The sequence below is a fragment of the Malus domestica genome, chromosome 08, assembly GCF_042453785.1.
Source record: "Malus domestica chromosome 08, GDT2T_hap1".
NCBI classification, from domain to species: Eukaryota; Viridiplantae; Streptophyta; class Magnoliopsida; order Rosales; family Rosaceae; genus Malus; species Malus domestica.
This window is the reverse complement of record NC_091668.1, coordinates 25,510,289-25,526,351: the sequence shown is the minus strand read 5'-3', so window position 1 is coordinate 25,526,351 and position 16,063 is coordinate 25,510,289. Positions and strand designations below refer to the sequence as shown.

Genomic DNA, 16,063 nt, shown 5'->3' with positions numbered 1-16,063 from the left:
GATTGGCTTCTGATGTGGACATGTGTCGCTCTGTGATTGGCCTCCTGGTTGGAGGGAAGCTCCTCGGTTGGGGACTTGCAAGATCCAAGCCGCTGAGTAATCATAAAACTTCTAAGTACCGAAGTGTAGTATCGTCTTCACTTGCCTTATCTGACTCATAGGTAGATGTGGCATCTTCTCTGGAAGTACTCTTCCTCCGTCCAGGGGTGGTATCTTTAACTGGTGGAGATGCACAAGGTAATGTATCAATTTCACTTAAAGCTTACTTGTAGTTTCAGGCTTGGTCAAGCGCGATACAAACTATGTAGTAGGAGTCTCCCAAGTCGCCGAGCTAGGGGATCTGCTGAAAGAGGTGACAGACAAGGTAAGCAATCAGAGCTCCAAGCAATCAGTCCCAGATCAGAAGTTTGATTTCGAGTTCCGGCTAATTGTTCTCATTCTCCTTATCTTGTAGGCAGCATGAAGGATAAAGAGAAGAAAAGGAGAAGAGATGATATGAGATACTTTTGCTTTTGAAGAAGTAACTTTCCACAGGCTTATTCTTGAACTGGGCTGCAGGGTTTTCTGGTTACCTCCAGAGTATAAGGCCGACTGAAGAATTTGAGGGTCAAAACAAGTCCATCAAATCTAGAGTACGTTCGACCCTGCTGATATGGGATACTTTTGGTGTTGACAAAGTAGTGGAAGTATCGACACGTGTTCTGTTACGCTTGTCTCCACATGCTTCCTTGTATCCTTCTCACTTGCCCTATCTGTTCCTCAGGCAGATGTGGTATCTTCTCTGGAAGCATAAGATGTTGAAGATGAGTACTCGAGAGCAATGCCAGGTAAGTAATTAGGTAAGGGGTTCCAGGTAGTCAGTTCCTTACTGGAAGCTTGATTCCAAGTGCTGACTGATTGCTCTCTTTCTCCTTGTTATGCAGGTAAGAACAAGGCCAAAGGAAAAGACAGGGAAAAAGCATGATATGGGATACTCTTGCTTTTAACCCTGATGATATGAGATATTCTTGCTCTGGTGTAGCTTGTTTGCAGAGGTATTATCGGGGGGAAAGAAAGCTGAGTATTTCGAGAGGCTTCGTTGGGAGTGCCCTCTCAGATATGAGGAAGGGTTAAGCATTTTTGCAAGTCTGCCTGTCCGTTGAGGATGGAGGTCGACATATATAGGAGTCTCCCTAACAAGTAGTAATGCTATTCCTTTACCCTTCTTGGTCATAGCACTGTAGTGGGAGCTGCCAGCTTCACGTGTTTTAACTCTGTCAAAGCACTTTGAAAAAGTGGTCTGTGGTATCTGGAAAGCTGATGTTGCGTGTGAAGATTACAGACAAGCTTTATCCAAGGAGATCTGGCTCTCAAAGTTGAGAAAGCGATGCCTCTTCGGTTTTCGAACAAGCGATCCTGTCGGGGATCTGGCTCTCGAGATTTGGAGAACAGTGCCACTTTGATTTTTGAGAAAGCAATCTTGTTGGGAGTCTGGCTCTTGAAATTCGGAGAGCGGTGTCTCTTCGATTTTTGAGAAAGTAATCCTGTTGGGAGTCTGGCTCTCGAGATTCGGAGGGCGGTGCCTCTTCGATTTTGGAGCAAGCAATTTTGTTGGGAGTGTTTTCTCGAATGTGAGTAAAGGTTGGGCATTTTTGCTAGTCTACCTTGCCACGGAGCACAACGGTTGACACATAGAGACTTTCCAATTATCCAGCAGTGGTGCTATTCCTTTACCCTTGTGGGTACTAATATGGTAGCTAAACCTTCAAAATTTATGTGTCTAAACTTTGTTAGTGTTGTTTCTTTGCTATTCTTTTACCTTTCTTGGTCATAGCGATGTAGTGGGAGCTGCAAGCTTCACGTGTCTAAACTTTGTCAGAGATCTTTGGCAAAGTTATCTGTGGTACCCATGAGCTGATGTTGCGTGTGGAAAGTGGATGATTGAACAGTAAGATTCACGTGCTTTCTACTTCACCAGAAATCTTCGACAGATTGCCCGTAATTTCCACAAAGCTGAGTGTGCATGTGACAGGTGCTGACAAAGCTGAGAAAGCACGTGCCTCTTCGATTTTTGAGATCGGCCCTCGTGGTCTTTGAGCAGCCCAGCTTTTGAGAAAGCAAACACCTCTTCGATCTCTGAGATCGACCCTCGTGGTCTCTGAGCAGCCCAGCTTTTAAGAAAGCAAACGCTTCTTCGATTTCTGAGCAGACGCTTCTTCGATTTCTGAAGCTCCGTCGAGTGCAGATTTTTATAGAGGTTGGCATTAAGTTCCAAAGCACACTTGAATCTCCACCAGTAGAAGCTCCCTTCTTGCACTTCTAAGATCTTGATTTGTCCGACCTCTTCTCTCTTCAACACCTTTGAAAATGTCTGGCCTTTCCGACCGTCGTTTTGACTTGAACCTTGGTGAAGAGGCAGCCGCGCCTTCTCTAGACAACATATGGCGCCCATCCTTCTTATCCCCTACTGGTCCTCTTACCGTTGGGGATTCCGTGATGAAGAATGATATGACCGCTGCGGTGGTGGCCAGGAACATTCTCACTCCCAAAGATAACATACTTCTTTCCAAACGGTCTGATGAGTTGGCTGTTAAGGATTCTCTGGCTCTCAGTGTTCAGTGTGCAGGTTCTGTGTTAAATATGGCCCAACGCCTATTTGCTCGAACCCGCCAAGTTGAATCATTGGCGGCTGAAGTGATGAGTCTCAAGCAGGAGATTAGAGGGCTCAAGCATAAGAATAAACAGTTGCACAGACTCGCACATGACCATGCTACAAAAATGAAGAGGAAGCTTGACCAGGTGAAGGAATCTGATGGTCAGATTTTACTTGATCATCAGAGGTTTGTGGGTTTGTTCCAAAGGCATTTATTGCCTTCGTCTTCTGAGGCTGTACTGCGTAATGAAGCTCAAGTGTCATGTACAGATGACCGAATGAAAATAATCTCTCCAAAATAATGGAACTAAGATTCTTCTCAAAAAAAAAAAAAATAATAATAATAATGGAACTAAGACCAACTACACAGTGAAGGTATAACATCCATACACAGATGAAAACGAGAAAACAATCTTGTGGAAGTGATGGAACTGTGACAAATAACAAGTTTTTGTTATTTCAGTCTAACTGTGGATTATAAATACAGTAGTCATTGGTCATCTAAGAAGTTTACAAATGTAAATACAGACAGACAGACACATTATGGAAATTAAGAAGGCACACAAAATAGAATCTTTACAACAAATGGCAAGGACATGCACACACTCAGCACTTTTGATGTATTTAATCATAAAAAAAATACACTTACAAGAAGAAAGAAAAAACAGGTCATCAAGATAAGATTAAATTCTCTCTAGGAAAAGTTGATGTAAAGAAGAGTAATGAAATTTTTTTTACAAAATAACCAAATCATATATGGAAGATGTCCAGACTCCAGACTGTAGCATATTGTTTCTAAGAGTGGGGCTCAAGTTTTCACTGTGTATTACCAAGTCGAGATATGATGTACTATAAGTTATAAATAAAAATTTCCTATCCAAAAGAAAGATAAGAGAACAAGTAAAAACAAAATTGCCTACCTTACCTACTAACCAATTAAGTCCACCAGCTTCCATCACAGACACAACTGCCCTCTGATGCCATCGTAACCTTATTTCACTGGAAGGAACCTTACCAGAAGAGCCAACTGGTGATGCACAACCCCTTGAAACAAAACCTATAGTATTACTGCACAACTGACCTCTCTCATATACATTTGAATTTAAATCAATGAAACTATATATTATTGACACCACATATACAAGTATTTGTTGCAAGAGTCCAGTCCACTCCATAGTAGAATTAGATGACTTTTCATCAGCTGAAAGTGCACCGCTTATTGTTTTAAGCTGGACAACAGCCCCTAAAATAACAAAAAACACAATGTAAAATTAGCAATGTTTTGCAAGATCAATTAAAACTTACATAGAAATCAACAAATTTGGTGGATAGGGTCCTAATAACATATGTTACAGCATCACACACATTTAAACCAATCAAAATATATGCACAATCAAATGAAAAACCAGCCGAATTATAAATCCAATCCAATTTTAGTCATTTGAATGGGTTATTTTCAATCATTTAGGTGGATTGGGGTTGAAATAACAATTATAAAAACCTATAGTTTTATAAGCAAAAGAAATCTTCAATCAATTGGGGGCGTGTGGATTTTAAATAAGTTTAACAATTGCAACAATTCAAATTATTTGAACACCAGTTCACAATGTCTCATCATAAAAAGAAATTACACTAGGAGAGTAATACTACTAATACCTTTCATTAATGCCGTTAGCTTTTGAATCCCACTGTAGTATCCAAAAACTCTGCAATTATGTAATGAGCGAGTAACAATCATAAGAGCATCCAGGATTGGCATTCCTTCCGAAATGATATTTAAGGTTGCGGAATGGCCAGAGAAGTCTGCTGACAATCGCACTATACTGGTATTTACTGTATTAACCATGGGAGAAACAAAGTAACCATAAATTATGCAAGAAAACCCAATTTGAAGGAACGAAGATCATAACTAAATAATATGGGAGGGGCAAAAGGGCCATAAGGAACTATTTAACCAAACAAAAAGCGCTAAAATATCAATGTATAGTACCATGACCACAATCCTGAAAAGAGTTCACCAAAAGCCTTCCAAAAGTGAAAAAAGAGAAGGAACAAGATACAATTTAGATGGCAATGATGAAGTCCAATGAATAATGTGCAGTTACCATGCTGATTAGCACAAGTATAATCAACTTTGTTATATATGAAAAAAGAATGAATTACTTCTTTTTCTTATTATTTAAGAAAACAAAAGCAAGATCCTTCCTTCTATGTTTTTTTTTTATTATTGTTGTTGTGTGAGCTTGTGTTTAGTTAGGATCTTGCAGTTTATCGACTGCCAGGCATACTCATTAACTTACAGAAATTGATCTAAAGGAAGGATCTTGCTTCTTTTCTTTTCTTTTTTAAATAATAAGAAAAAGAAGTAATTCATTCTTTTGTTGTGTGAGTTTGAGTTTAGTTAGGATCTTGCAGTTTATCAACTGCCAGGCATACTCATTAACTTACAGAAATGTATCAATAACTAACTGCCTGCATTTTGGCTGGAAAGAAGATTGGAAGCTATAAAGCCAATTCCCATTCTTACTCAACTCAAGTAGAGAATGTTTATCTTCACATACAAGGTAAAATATATAAATTAATTTAAATAATAAAACTTCCAATATCGGGCTGCTAACATTTGGCTTATAGTGGTATCAAGCATATGGCCAAAAATATCTCATAAAAATAAAAGAAAATATGTTTTGCAAAAAAATTTAATACAGCACACCAAAGTAAATTGCCAATTGCTAAAAAGCAAGCATGAATTTCAACTTACACTCAGCAACCATAGAAGTTAATTGTGTAATCTCTTCAGTCAATACTAAAATGACTTCTGCAGGATGTCCAGCAAAGCAGCCAATAACTACATCATCCGAATGTGATGAATATTCTGTATATTGAATGGTACTTGAAGAAGCCTCTGACATTTGGCCTGTATTTACTGGTTCCCAATTCTTGAATACAACCAGAAACTGCTTAAGAAAAACATGAAACAGCCTCCTCTTTTCCACCTATAAATTGAGTGAACATAATATCACAAAGTTAAAACATAAATCAACTAGAGCACAGAAGGAACAAGAAAAGCTATTATTATCATTCTCTGCTATCAATTCATTTGATGTATTCTTCCTAACCTGTTATGTCCAAAGATAGAAAACAATTCTACAGTATCTATTCTCAACAACAACAACAACAACAACAAAGCCTTTTCCCACTAAGTGGGGTCGGCTATATGAATCCTAGAACGCCATTGCGCTCGGTTTTGTGTCATGTCCTCCGTTAGATCCAAGTACTCAAGTCTTTTCTTAGGGTCTCTTCCAAAGTTTTCCTAGGTCTTCCACAGTATCTATTCTCAACAACAACAACAACAACAACAAAGCCTTTTCCCACTAAGTGGGGTGGGCTATATGAATCCTAGAACGCCATTGCGCTCGGTTTTGTGTCATGTCCTCCGTTAGATCCAAGTACTCTAAGTCTTTTCTTAGAGTCTCTTCCAAAGTTTTCCTAGGTCTTCCTCTACCCCTTCGGCCCTGAACCTCTGTCCCGTAATCACATCTTCGAACCGGAGCGTCAGTCGGCCTTCTTTGCACATGTCCAAATCACCGGAGCCGATTTTCTCTCATCTTTCCTACAATTTCGGCTACTCCTACTTTACCTCGGATATCCTCATTCCCAATCTTATCCTTTCTCGTGTGCCCACACATCCCACAAAGCATCCTCATCTCCGCTACACCCATTTTGTGTACGTGTTAATGCTTCACCGCCCAACATTCTGTGCCATACAACATCGTTGGCCTTATTGCCGTCCTATAAAATTTTCCCTTGAGCTTCAGTGGCCTACGACGGTCACACAACACGCCGGATGCACTCTTACACTTCATCCATCCAGCTCGTATTCTATGGTTGAGATCTCCATCTAATTCTCCGTTCTCTTGCAAGATAGATCCTAGGTAACGAAAACGGTCGCTTTTTGTGATCTTCGCTAGATTGCTCCGGTCATTAGTGTGGATAAGTATATAAATGGATAGAGATAGGAACGCAAACACAAGATGTACATGGTTCACCCAGATTGGCTACGTCCACGGAATAGAAGAGTTCTCATTAATTGTGAAGGGCTTACACAAGTACATAGGTTCAAGCTCTCCTTTAGTGAGTACAAGTGAATGATTTAGTACAAATGACATTAGGAAATATTGTGGGAGAATGATCTCGTAATCACGAAACTTCTAAGTATCGGAGTGTGGTGTCGTCTTGACTTGCCTTATCTGTCTCATAGGTAGATGTGGCATCTTCTACTCTTCCTCCATCCAGGGGTGGTATCTTTAACTGGTGGAGATGCACAAGGTAATGTATCAATTTCACTTGAAGCTTACTTGTAGTTTCAAGCTTGGTCAAGCGCGATACAAACCATGTAGTAGGAGTCCCCCGAGTCGCCGAGCTAGGGGGTCTGCTGAAGGAGGTGACAGACAAGGTAAGCAATCAGAGCTCCAACTGATTGTTCACCTTCTCCCCATCTTGCAGCAGCATGAAGGATAAAGAGAAGAAAAATAAGAAGAGATGATATGAGATACTTTTGCTTTTGAAGAAGTAACTTTCCACAGGCTTATTCTTGAACTGAGCTGGAAGGTTTTCTGGTTTCCTCCAGAGTATAAGGCCGACTGAAGAATTTGAGGGTCAAAACAAGTCCATCAAATCTAGAGTACGTTCCACCCTGCTGATATGGGATACTTTTGCTTTTGACAGAGTAATGGATGTATCGGCACATGTGCTGTTACGCTTGTCTCCACATGCTTCCTTGTATCCTTCGCACTTGCCCTATCTGTTCCTCAAGCAGATGCGGAATCTTCCCTGGAAACATAAGATGTTGAAGATGAGTACTCGAGAGCAATGCCAGGTAAGTAATCAGGTAAGGGGTTCCAGGCAGTCAGTTCCTGGCTGGAAGCTTGATTCCAAGTGCTGACTGATTGCTCTCTTTCTCCTTGTCTTGCAGGTAAAAACAAGGCCAAAGGAAAAGACAGGGAAAAAGCATGATATGGGATACTCTTGCTTTTAACCCTGATGATATGAGATATTCTTGCTCTAGTATAGCTTGTTTGCAGAGGTATTATCGGGGGGAAAGAAAGCTGAATATTTCGAAAGGCTTCGTTGGGAGTGCCCTATCAGATATGATGAAGGGTTGAGCATTTTTGCAGGTCTGCCTGTCCGTTGGAGATGGAGGTCGACATATATAGGAGTTTCCCTAACAACAAGTAGTAATGCTATTCATTTACCCTGCTTGGTCATAGCACGGTAGTGGGAGCTGCCAGTTTCACATGTGTTAACTCTGTCAGAGCACTTTGAAAAAGTGGTCTGTGGTATCTGGCTCTCGAGATTCGGAGAACGATGCCTCTTCGATTTTTGAGAAAGCAATCATGCTGGGGGTCTGGCTCTCGAGATTCGGAGAGCAGTGTCTCTTCGATTTTTGAGGAAGTAATCATGTTGGGAGTCTGGCTCTCGAGATTCGGAGGGCGGTGCCTCTTCGATTTTGGAGCAAGCAATCCTGTTGGGAGTGTTGTCTCGAATGTGAGTAAAGGTTGGGCATGTTTGCTAGTCTACCTTGCCCGGAAGCACAAAGGTTGACACACAGGGACTTTCCAATTATCTAGCAATGGTACTGTTCCTTTACCCTCTCTTCGCTTTTGAGAAAGTAGTCATGTTGGGAGTCTGGCTCTCGAGATTCGGAGGACGGTGCCTCTTCGATTTTGGAGCAAACAATCTTGTTGGGAGTGTTTTCTCGAATGTGAGTAAAGGTTGGGCATGTTTGCTAGTCTACCTTGCCACGAAGCACAGAGGTTGACACACAGGAACTTTCCAATTATCCAGCAATGGTACTGTTCCTTTACCCTTGTGGGTAATAATATGGTAGCTAGACCTTCAAAATTTATGTGTCTAAACTTTGTTAGTGCTGTTTCTTTGCTATTCTTTTACCTTTCTTGGTCAGAGCGATGTAGTGGGAGCTGGAAGCTTCACGTGCTCAACTTTGGCAGAGAACTTTGGCAAAGTTATCTGTGGTACCCATGAGCTATTGTTGCGTGTGGGAAGTGGGTGATTGAACAGTAAGATTCATGTGCTTTCTACTTCACCAGAAGTCTTCGACAGAATGCCCATAATTTCTGCAAAGCTGAGTGTGCGTGTGACAGGTGCTGACAAGGCTAGAATAGTAGGTGCCTCTTCGATTTCTGGGATCGGCCCTCGTGGTCTCTGAGCAGCCCAGCTTTTGAGAAAGCGAGCGCCTCTTCGATTGATTCGGAGAACGATGCCTTATCGATTTTTAAAAAAGCAATCATGCTGGGGGTCTGGCTCTCGAAGATTCGGGGAGCAGTGTCTCTTCGATTTTTGAGAAAGTAATCATGTTGGGAGTCTGGCTCTCGAGATTCGGAGGGCGGTGCCTCTTCGATTTTGGAGCAAGCAATCTTGTTGGGAGTGTTTTCTCGAATGTGAGTAAAGGTTGGGCATGTTTGCTAGTCTACCTTGCCACGAAGCACAGAGGTTGACACACAGGGACTTTCCAATTATCCAGCAATGGTACTGTTCCTTTATCCTCTCTTCGATTTTTAAGAAAGTAGTCATGTTGGGAGTCTGGCTCTCGAGATTCGGAGGACGGTGCCTCTTCGATTTTGGAGCAAGCAATCTTATTGGGAGTGTTTTCTCGAATGTGAGTAAAGGTTGGGCATGTTTGCTAGTCTACCTTGCCACGAAGCACAGAGGTTGACACACAGGGACTTTCCAATTATCCAGCAGTGGTACTGTTCCTTTACCCTTGTGGGTAATAATATGGTAGCTAGACCTTCAAAATTTATGGGTCTAAACTTTGTTAGTGCTGTTTCTTTGCTATTCTTTTACCCTTCTTGGTCAGAGCGATGTAGTGGGAGCTGCAAGCTTCACGTGCTCAACTTTGGCAGAGAACTTTGGCAAAGTTATCTGTGGTACCCATGAGCTATTGTTGCGTGTGGGAAGTGGGTGATTGAACAGTAAGATTCATGTGTGTTCTACTTCCCCAGAAGTCTTCGACAGAATGCCCATAATTTCCGCAAAGCTGAGTGTGCGTGTGACAGGTGCTGACAAGGCTGGAAAAGTAGGTGCCTCTTCGATTTCTGAGATCGGCCCTCGTGGTCTCTAGGGAGCCCAGCTTTTGAGAAAGCGAGCGCCTCTTTGATTTCTGAGATCGGCCTTCGTGGTCTTTGAGCAGCCCAACTTTTGAGAAAGCAAACGCCTCTTCGATTTCTGAGATCAACCCTCGTGATCTCTAAGCAGCCCAGCTTTTGAGAAAGCAAACGCCTCTTCGATTTTTGAGCAGGCGCCTTTTCGATTTCTGAAGCTCCGTCGAGTGCAGATTTTTATAGGGGCTGGCATTAAGTTCCAAAGCACACTTGAATCTCCACCAGTAGAAGCTTCATTCTTGCACTTCTAAGATCTTGATTTGTCCGACCTCTTCTCTCTTCAACACCTTTGAAAATGTCTGGCCCCTCCGACCGTCGTTTTGACTTGAACCTTGTTGAAGAGGCAGCCCCGCCTTCTCCAGACAACATATGGCGCCCATCCTTCGTCTCCCCTACTGGTCCTCTTACCGTTGGGGATTCCGTGATGAAGAATGATATGACCGCTGCGGTGGTGGCCAGGAACCTTCTCACTCCCAAAGATAACAGACTACTTTCCAAACGGTCTGATGAGTTAGCTGTTAAGGATTCGCTGGCTCTCAGTGTTCAGTGTGCAGGTTCTGTGTCTAATATGGCCCAACGCCTATTTGCTCGAACCCGCCAAGTTGAATCATTGGCGGCTGAAGTGATGAGTCTCAAACAGGAGATTAGAGGGCTCAAGCATGAGAATAAACAGTTGCACCGGCTCGCACATGACTATGCTACAAACATGAAGAGGAAGCTTGACCAGATGAAGGAAACTGATGGTCAGGTTTTACTTGATCATCAGAGATTTGTGGGTTTGTTCCAAAGGCATTTATTGCCTTCGTCTTCTGGGGCTGTACCGCGTAATGAAGCTCCGAATGATCAACCTCTGATGCCTCCTCCTTCTAGGGTTCTGTCCAGTACTGAGGCTCCAAATGATCCCCCTCCGGTGCCTTCTCTTTCTGGGGCTCTACCGACTGCTGAGACTTCTCCTAAGCAACCTTTGTGAAGGCTCCCTCTTGTGTGTTTATTTTGACTCATGTATATGTACATATTTGTAGCTTATCGGGGATATCAATAAATAAGCTTTCCTTCATTTCAACGTATTGTGTTAAATACACCAAAGCCTTCTTCGCTAAGTTCTTTGAATTTTCTTTTGTTGAAGCTTGTATGTTGAAGCTTTCTGAGTGGAGCACGTAGGTTGGGGTAGTGTTCCCTTAATTTCCCGAGTGAGGAAAACTTCTCGGTTGGAGACTTGGAAAATCCAAGTCACTGAGTGGGATCGGCTATATGAATCTTAGAACGCCATTGTGCTCGATCCTGAGTCATGTCCTTCGTTAGATCCAAGTACTCTAAGTCTTTTCTTAGAGTCTCTTCCAAAGTTTTCCTAGGTCTTCCTCTACCCCTTCGGCCCTGAACCTCTGTCCCATAGTCGCATCTTCTAATTGGAGCGTCAGTAGGCCTTCTTTGCACATGTCCAAACCACCGTAACCGATTTTCTCTCATCTTTCCTTCAATTTCGGCTACTCCTACTTTACCCCGGATATCCTCATTCCTAATCTTATCCTTTCTCGTGTCCCACACATCCAACGAAGCATCCTCATCTCCGCTACACCCATTTTGTGTACGTGTTGATGTTTCACCGCCCAACATTCTGTGCCATTCAGCATCGCCGGCCTTATTGCCGTCCTATAAAATTTTCCCTTGAGCTTCAGTGGCATACGGCGGTCGCACAACACGCCGGATGCACTCTTCCACTTCATCCATCCAGCTTGTATTCTGTGGTTGAGATCTCCATCTAATTCTCCGTTCTTTTGCAAGATAGATCCTAGGTAACGAAAACGGTCACTCTTTGGTATTTCTTGATCTCCGATCCTCACCCCTAACTCGTTTTGGCCTCCATTTGCACTGAACTTGCACTCCATATATTCTGTCTTTGATCGGCTTAGGCGAAGACCTTTAAATTCCTTGAAGGATATCTAATTTCATGAAGGTTAGGTTATAAGTCTTTTTTTCTGAGCATATAATATATGTATTGTCATTGTTAGAGAAACTAACATAGCTGGACAAGGAAATGAGGATAGCTCCTCTAAGATCCAGTAAGTCCCCCTTTTGTTTTTGGCAAGACAGAAAATCCCTAGCCAATCTTGAACATAGTGCATAAGGAAAAGTTATAAATAGCTCAACAATATGTAATTGTCAACACACAACCCTTTTAGCCGACCCCACTTAGTGGGAAAAGGCTTTGTTGTTGTTGTTGTAGAAAGAAAAAAAAGTTTACAAGTAGCCTCTGTGAAGAACATTGAAGAATCTTTGGAGAAAGAATTTGAGAAATTAATAAACTTCCATACATACCTTATCAACAGCTTTTTCATATCGATCCCAAAGTATGTTTAGGACTGCCTCATCTCCAACTTCACTGCAAAATAAAGGGCCAAATCATCAAACCACCCATCCTAAAAGGTCAATAAATTCTCTTATAAAAAGGATAGTTAATAATTCTGCATATTAATGCCCACATAGATAGTGTAACAAAGAAATTACTAACAGCAGAAGAAAATGGAATAAAAGGACCACAAAAGGCTAACCAAATTAGGCATCATAAAATTAACAAGTCTTGCATTCCCCCGTTTGCAGTTACAACACTTGCCCACACTCTGTAATGTCACTATGGTTGAACTGCAAATGCTTACAAGAATTTACTCATATAGTTGGCCTTAAAGTTGGGGCTGAAACTAACATGTCTAACAGTGTGTTGGTGGGTGCTAATGTAGAGATATTAGCGTCCATAGCTAGTATTTGGGATGTCGGTCAGGACCAGGAGCGTGGCCTTTGAGTTCTTTGGGACTTTCTTTAGGGGCAGTCTGTGTGCTTTATCTTCCTGGACCCCATTGTTGACTTGGTGAGGATAAAATTAGATGGGGTGAGGAGATAACGTCGCACTTACCCTGATTCGCTCACTGACTCTTGAATCTTGAATACCGTTCCCACTTATCTTATGTACATTGTGGAATAAAGTAGCTAAAACTTTGGAAAAATCGACAACAAATTACTTTTGGGAGAGGAATGGAGAGGGGAAATTGACCGTTAGGTTAGATGTGTTCAATGCATAAACCAAAGGATGGTCATGGGTTGGCTTTAGAGAATTTGGTGAAAGAAAATAGTGTGTTGTTAAGTGTGGAGATTCCCTCTTGAGCATTATCCTTGTGGAATTTAGCCATCAGGATTGTGCAAAGACTACAGAGTCCAACTGGGATTCTTGTATTCTAATGAGAATATTGTTCCAAAGTCTTTTGAAATAAATTTTTAAGGGTTTCTGTTCCTTTTCTTATGTAATGATAATTGTTTAGATCCCATCTTGCCGTGCATAGTTTCCCTGCCCAAAATTATATATATATTTGATAAAGAAGCGATTGTAGATATTGCTAGTCAGGTCTGATATGCAAGAGGACAACTTGTCCTATGTCTCCATACATAGCCCCTGCGTCATGCATTACCATGAAAAAGGAGGTGCCAAGGATGACCAAAAGGCAGTAAAATCCTATTGAAGGCTTTCTACTATTAATCTCCTCTTCCAAACAGATTTATTTAATAAGTAAAAACCTTTAATTGAGGAAAGGAAAGAGTACAAGGTGTTCGATGGCCCAAACCTAACAAGAACTCTCTAAAGAATATAAAAAAAGCCACCATAACACTACACAAAAACAACAGACTATTACAACAATACTCTAAAACACTACATCTCTTCAATCAGACAGTATTACGAAAAAGAAACAGCCCTAAATTATGGACATATCATAGCCCATAGAGTAGCCGAAGATTGGACTCTCTTTGACAAATTATCCACCTCTTCCACCACCAAAAACCCTAAAGAATTCAATCTCCATATATTAGTGTGATAATCACATTTCTTCAAATGTTCAATTCCCAGCTTTAGCCCTCCCATGGGCACTATATTTTTTTACAATACCGTGACACATACCTAATACCTATCTTAGCTGTGCCCCCTTTACCAATTGAGTGGAGGCCCAGAGGATACTTTTTTATGGGAAAAAAATTTTGCCAATAAAAATCATTAAACACAGTGCACAGACTCGGTGAAACAAGAGGCTCACCAACAATTTGACACAACTCTCATAAAAAGCAGACCCAAATTTCATCTATGACATCGTAATACAAAACTCTAAAAAGGTACCCTAGAGCAGTTCCCTCATCTCATTAAATTATACAAAATGAAACATCCCTAAAAGCCTCGAGACCAGCTTTAGGTTCAATTTTTCCGGAGAGGGAGGAGAATAAAATACTTCAACCATTTTATCATTTTCTTCCAAAGACCCAGACACTGAACTAGCTAAAATTAACTAAGATCGTTCTATATATCCCTGAAAATATGCAAAGATTATTAAACATACCAGTCCTTTCATTACAATAATTTAACTTGACTGTATTCAATCTAAAATAGCATCCCCATATTAGGAAACACAAAATCACAATTTACAATAACTAACATGCCAGAGTAAAACAAAAAGTAGTGTAACAGTGAATCATAAGTACCTAAAGTGGATCTTCAAGCCAGGAGAAGAGAACTTCTGCGCTTGGGTCCCTAAAGAAGAATCTCCATCGTGGCCACCGGCAGTCCTTCGAATAAGGTCAGCAACACCCTTGACAATATTCATGCTTCCCCACAGCCAAGTTTTTCATATAAGTCAACACTTCATAATCGAATGGTCAGGATGCAAATGGTGATTCCAGCCCATCACCCTCAATGTGCTTGCCTTCTATTAAATGTTACATAAAACACCACTAAGTTAAAAAAAAATCCCATACACTCAAACTCATACTAAATTACCACCTAATCCACGAAATTCTGAAACCAGTCGAAAAGGACTAGAAATTTGGTTCCACGAAAAATTACAATAAGAGCGTCTCAGTTAGTTTTTACACAACAAATACACTGGTTAGAGTTGAATTTGTCTGTTAAACTTCCTATAGTGCATATTAACAAAAATCTTCTAAAACCTCCAACTCATTTTCCATTCCTTTCCCTCAACTTCTTGGCAAACACACCAAAACACTATCCGAGTTTCCGACAAGCTATCACATCAATAAACTAACACTCCCATGCACAAAAAGCATAAATTTACATCAAATAAGCTGCTAATAAACAAAAATAAAAAATAAAAAACCACATTATTTGGCAAAACATTGAAATGTCTGATAAAACTAAATGCGGATGAAGGTTGATAACTCTGAGGAAAAAATCAACGAAAAATAGAGAAATAATTAATTGATCAACGACGTACACTCGAACTCAATTGTTGAATTCTTTGATCAATTTCATGAATTTCAGACAATAAAAGATGGGAACCTGATCGGATCGCGGGGCCCAAAAGCACGGTGTGGATAGGGTTTGCGATTGGAGATCTGAGCCTGAAATTCTTGGGAGCTCTATCTCTTCTTCAATGGCGTCAGTGTAGATTCAACGACAGAAGATGCGTTAGCGGAATGCGGAAAGAAAATGAAGGAAGAAGGAAAATACGAACCCCCAAACAATTTTAAATTTCAAGATTGCCCCTGTTAGTGCAGTGGTTGAAGATCAAAGTGGCTGATGTGAATTTTATCTGACAGTCGAAAATGCGGTAAATGTAACAGATTTTACCGGGTTTTTCATTTTTACGACCATTGAGACGTTGTCGTTTCTCTTCGGTGAAACCTATTCAGAACTTTACCAAAGAGGCCCTAAACACATAAATTAATGGGGACAAGAACACGTGTACAAAATAATATTTTGTATTAATTATTTTGGGATTACAATCTCTCTTAAATTTAATCCTCTAATTCGATCTCCATAAGGTGTTGATTTGTGGATGGGCTGCTGATCCAAAGGGTCATCGGGGCTTGATCTTTAGGATGAACAGTGGTATACGGATCTTCAAGGGTTTTTGGGCTTGATCTTGAAGAATAGATTTGTGGATTTGTTGATGTTGTTGATCCAAAGAGCCGTCGGGGGCTTGATCTTAGGATGAACGGTGATGAACGATGAACACTTTCTTCAAGGGCCGTTGGGGGTGGATCTTGAATTGGTGGAAGTTCTTCAAGGGCCGTTGGGGCTTGATCTTGAAGGAGGATTTGACGAAGAATGAAGAAAGCTTTCTTGATCATTCGGGATTTTCTTAGGAGCTTCGGAGTTTCCAAGCTTCAAGTTTTTGGTGTGATGTGAATTGGTTATCAATTGGTGTCCCCAAAATGAATGATTTGGCTTCCTATTTATAGAATTCCAAAACTTTAT

The 16,063-nt window shown here is 41.1% G+C and overlaps 1 protein-coding gene across 5 annotated transcripts in view; it reads right to left on the bottom strand.

The window, feature by feature from the left end:
• The window catches only part of LOC103441723 (BEACH domain-containing protein B), a 39,979-nt gene extending 24,631 nt beyond the window's left edge, over positions 1-15,348 (bottom strand). For 4 of the 5 annotated variants that reach the window (XM_029107224.2, XM_029107225.2, XM_070825937.1 and 1 more), the window contains exons 1-6: positions 15,143-15,348; positions 14,329-14,552; positions 12,130-12,193; positions 5,391-5,625; positions 4,289-4,465; positions 3,558-3,875 (exon numbers count right to left, since the gene is read on the bottom strand). In XM_029107224.2, coding sequence (XP_028963057.2) covers positions 3,558-3,875; positions 4,289-4,465; positions 5,391-5,625; positions 12,130-12,193; positions 14,329-14,450 — 916 coding nt within the window. In that variant the 5' untranslated portion in view covers positions 14,451-14,552; positions 15,143-15,348. Of the gene's footprint in view, positions 1-3,552; positions 3,876-4,288; positions 4,466-5,390; positions 5,626-12,129; positions 12,194-14,328; positions 14,553-15,142 lie in introns of those variants that run through there. The other variant, XM_029107226.2, reaches the window with a different exon arrangement.
• Between the last annotated feature and the right edge of the window lie 715 nt (positions 15,349-16,063).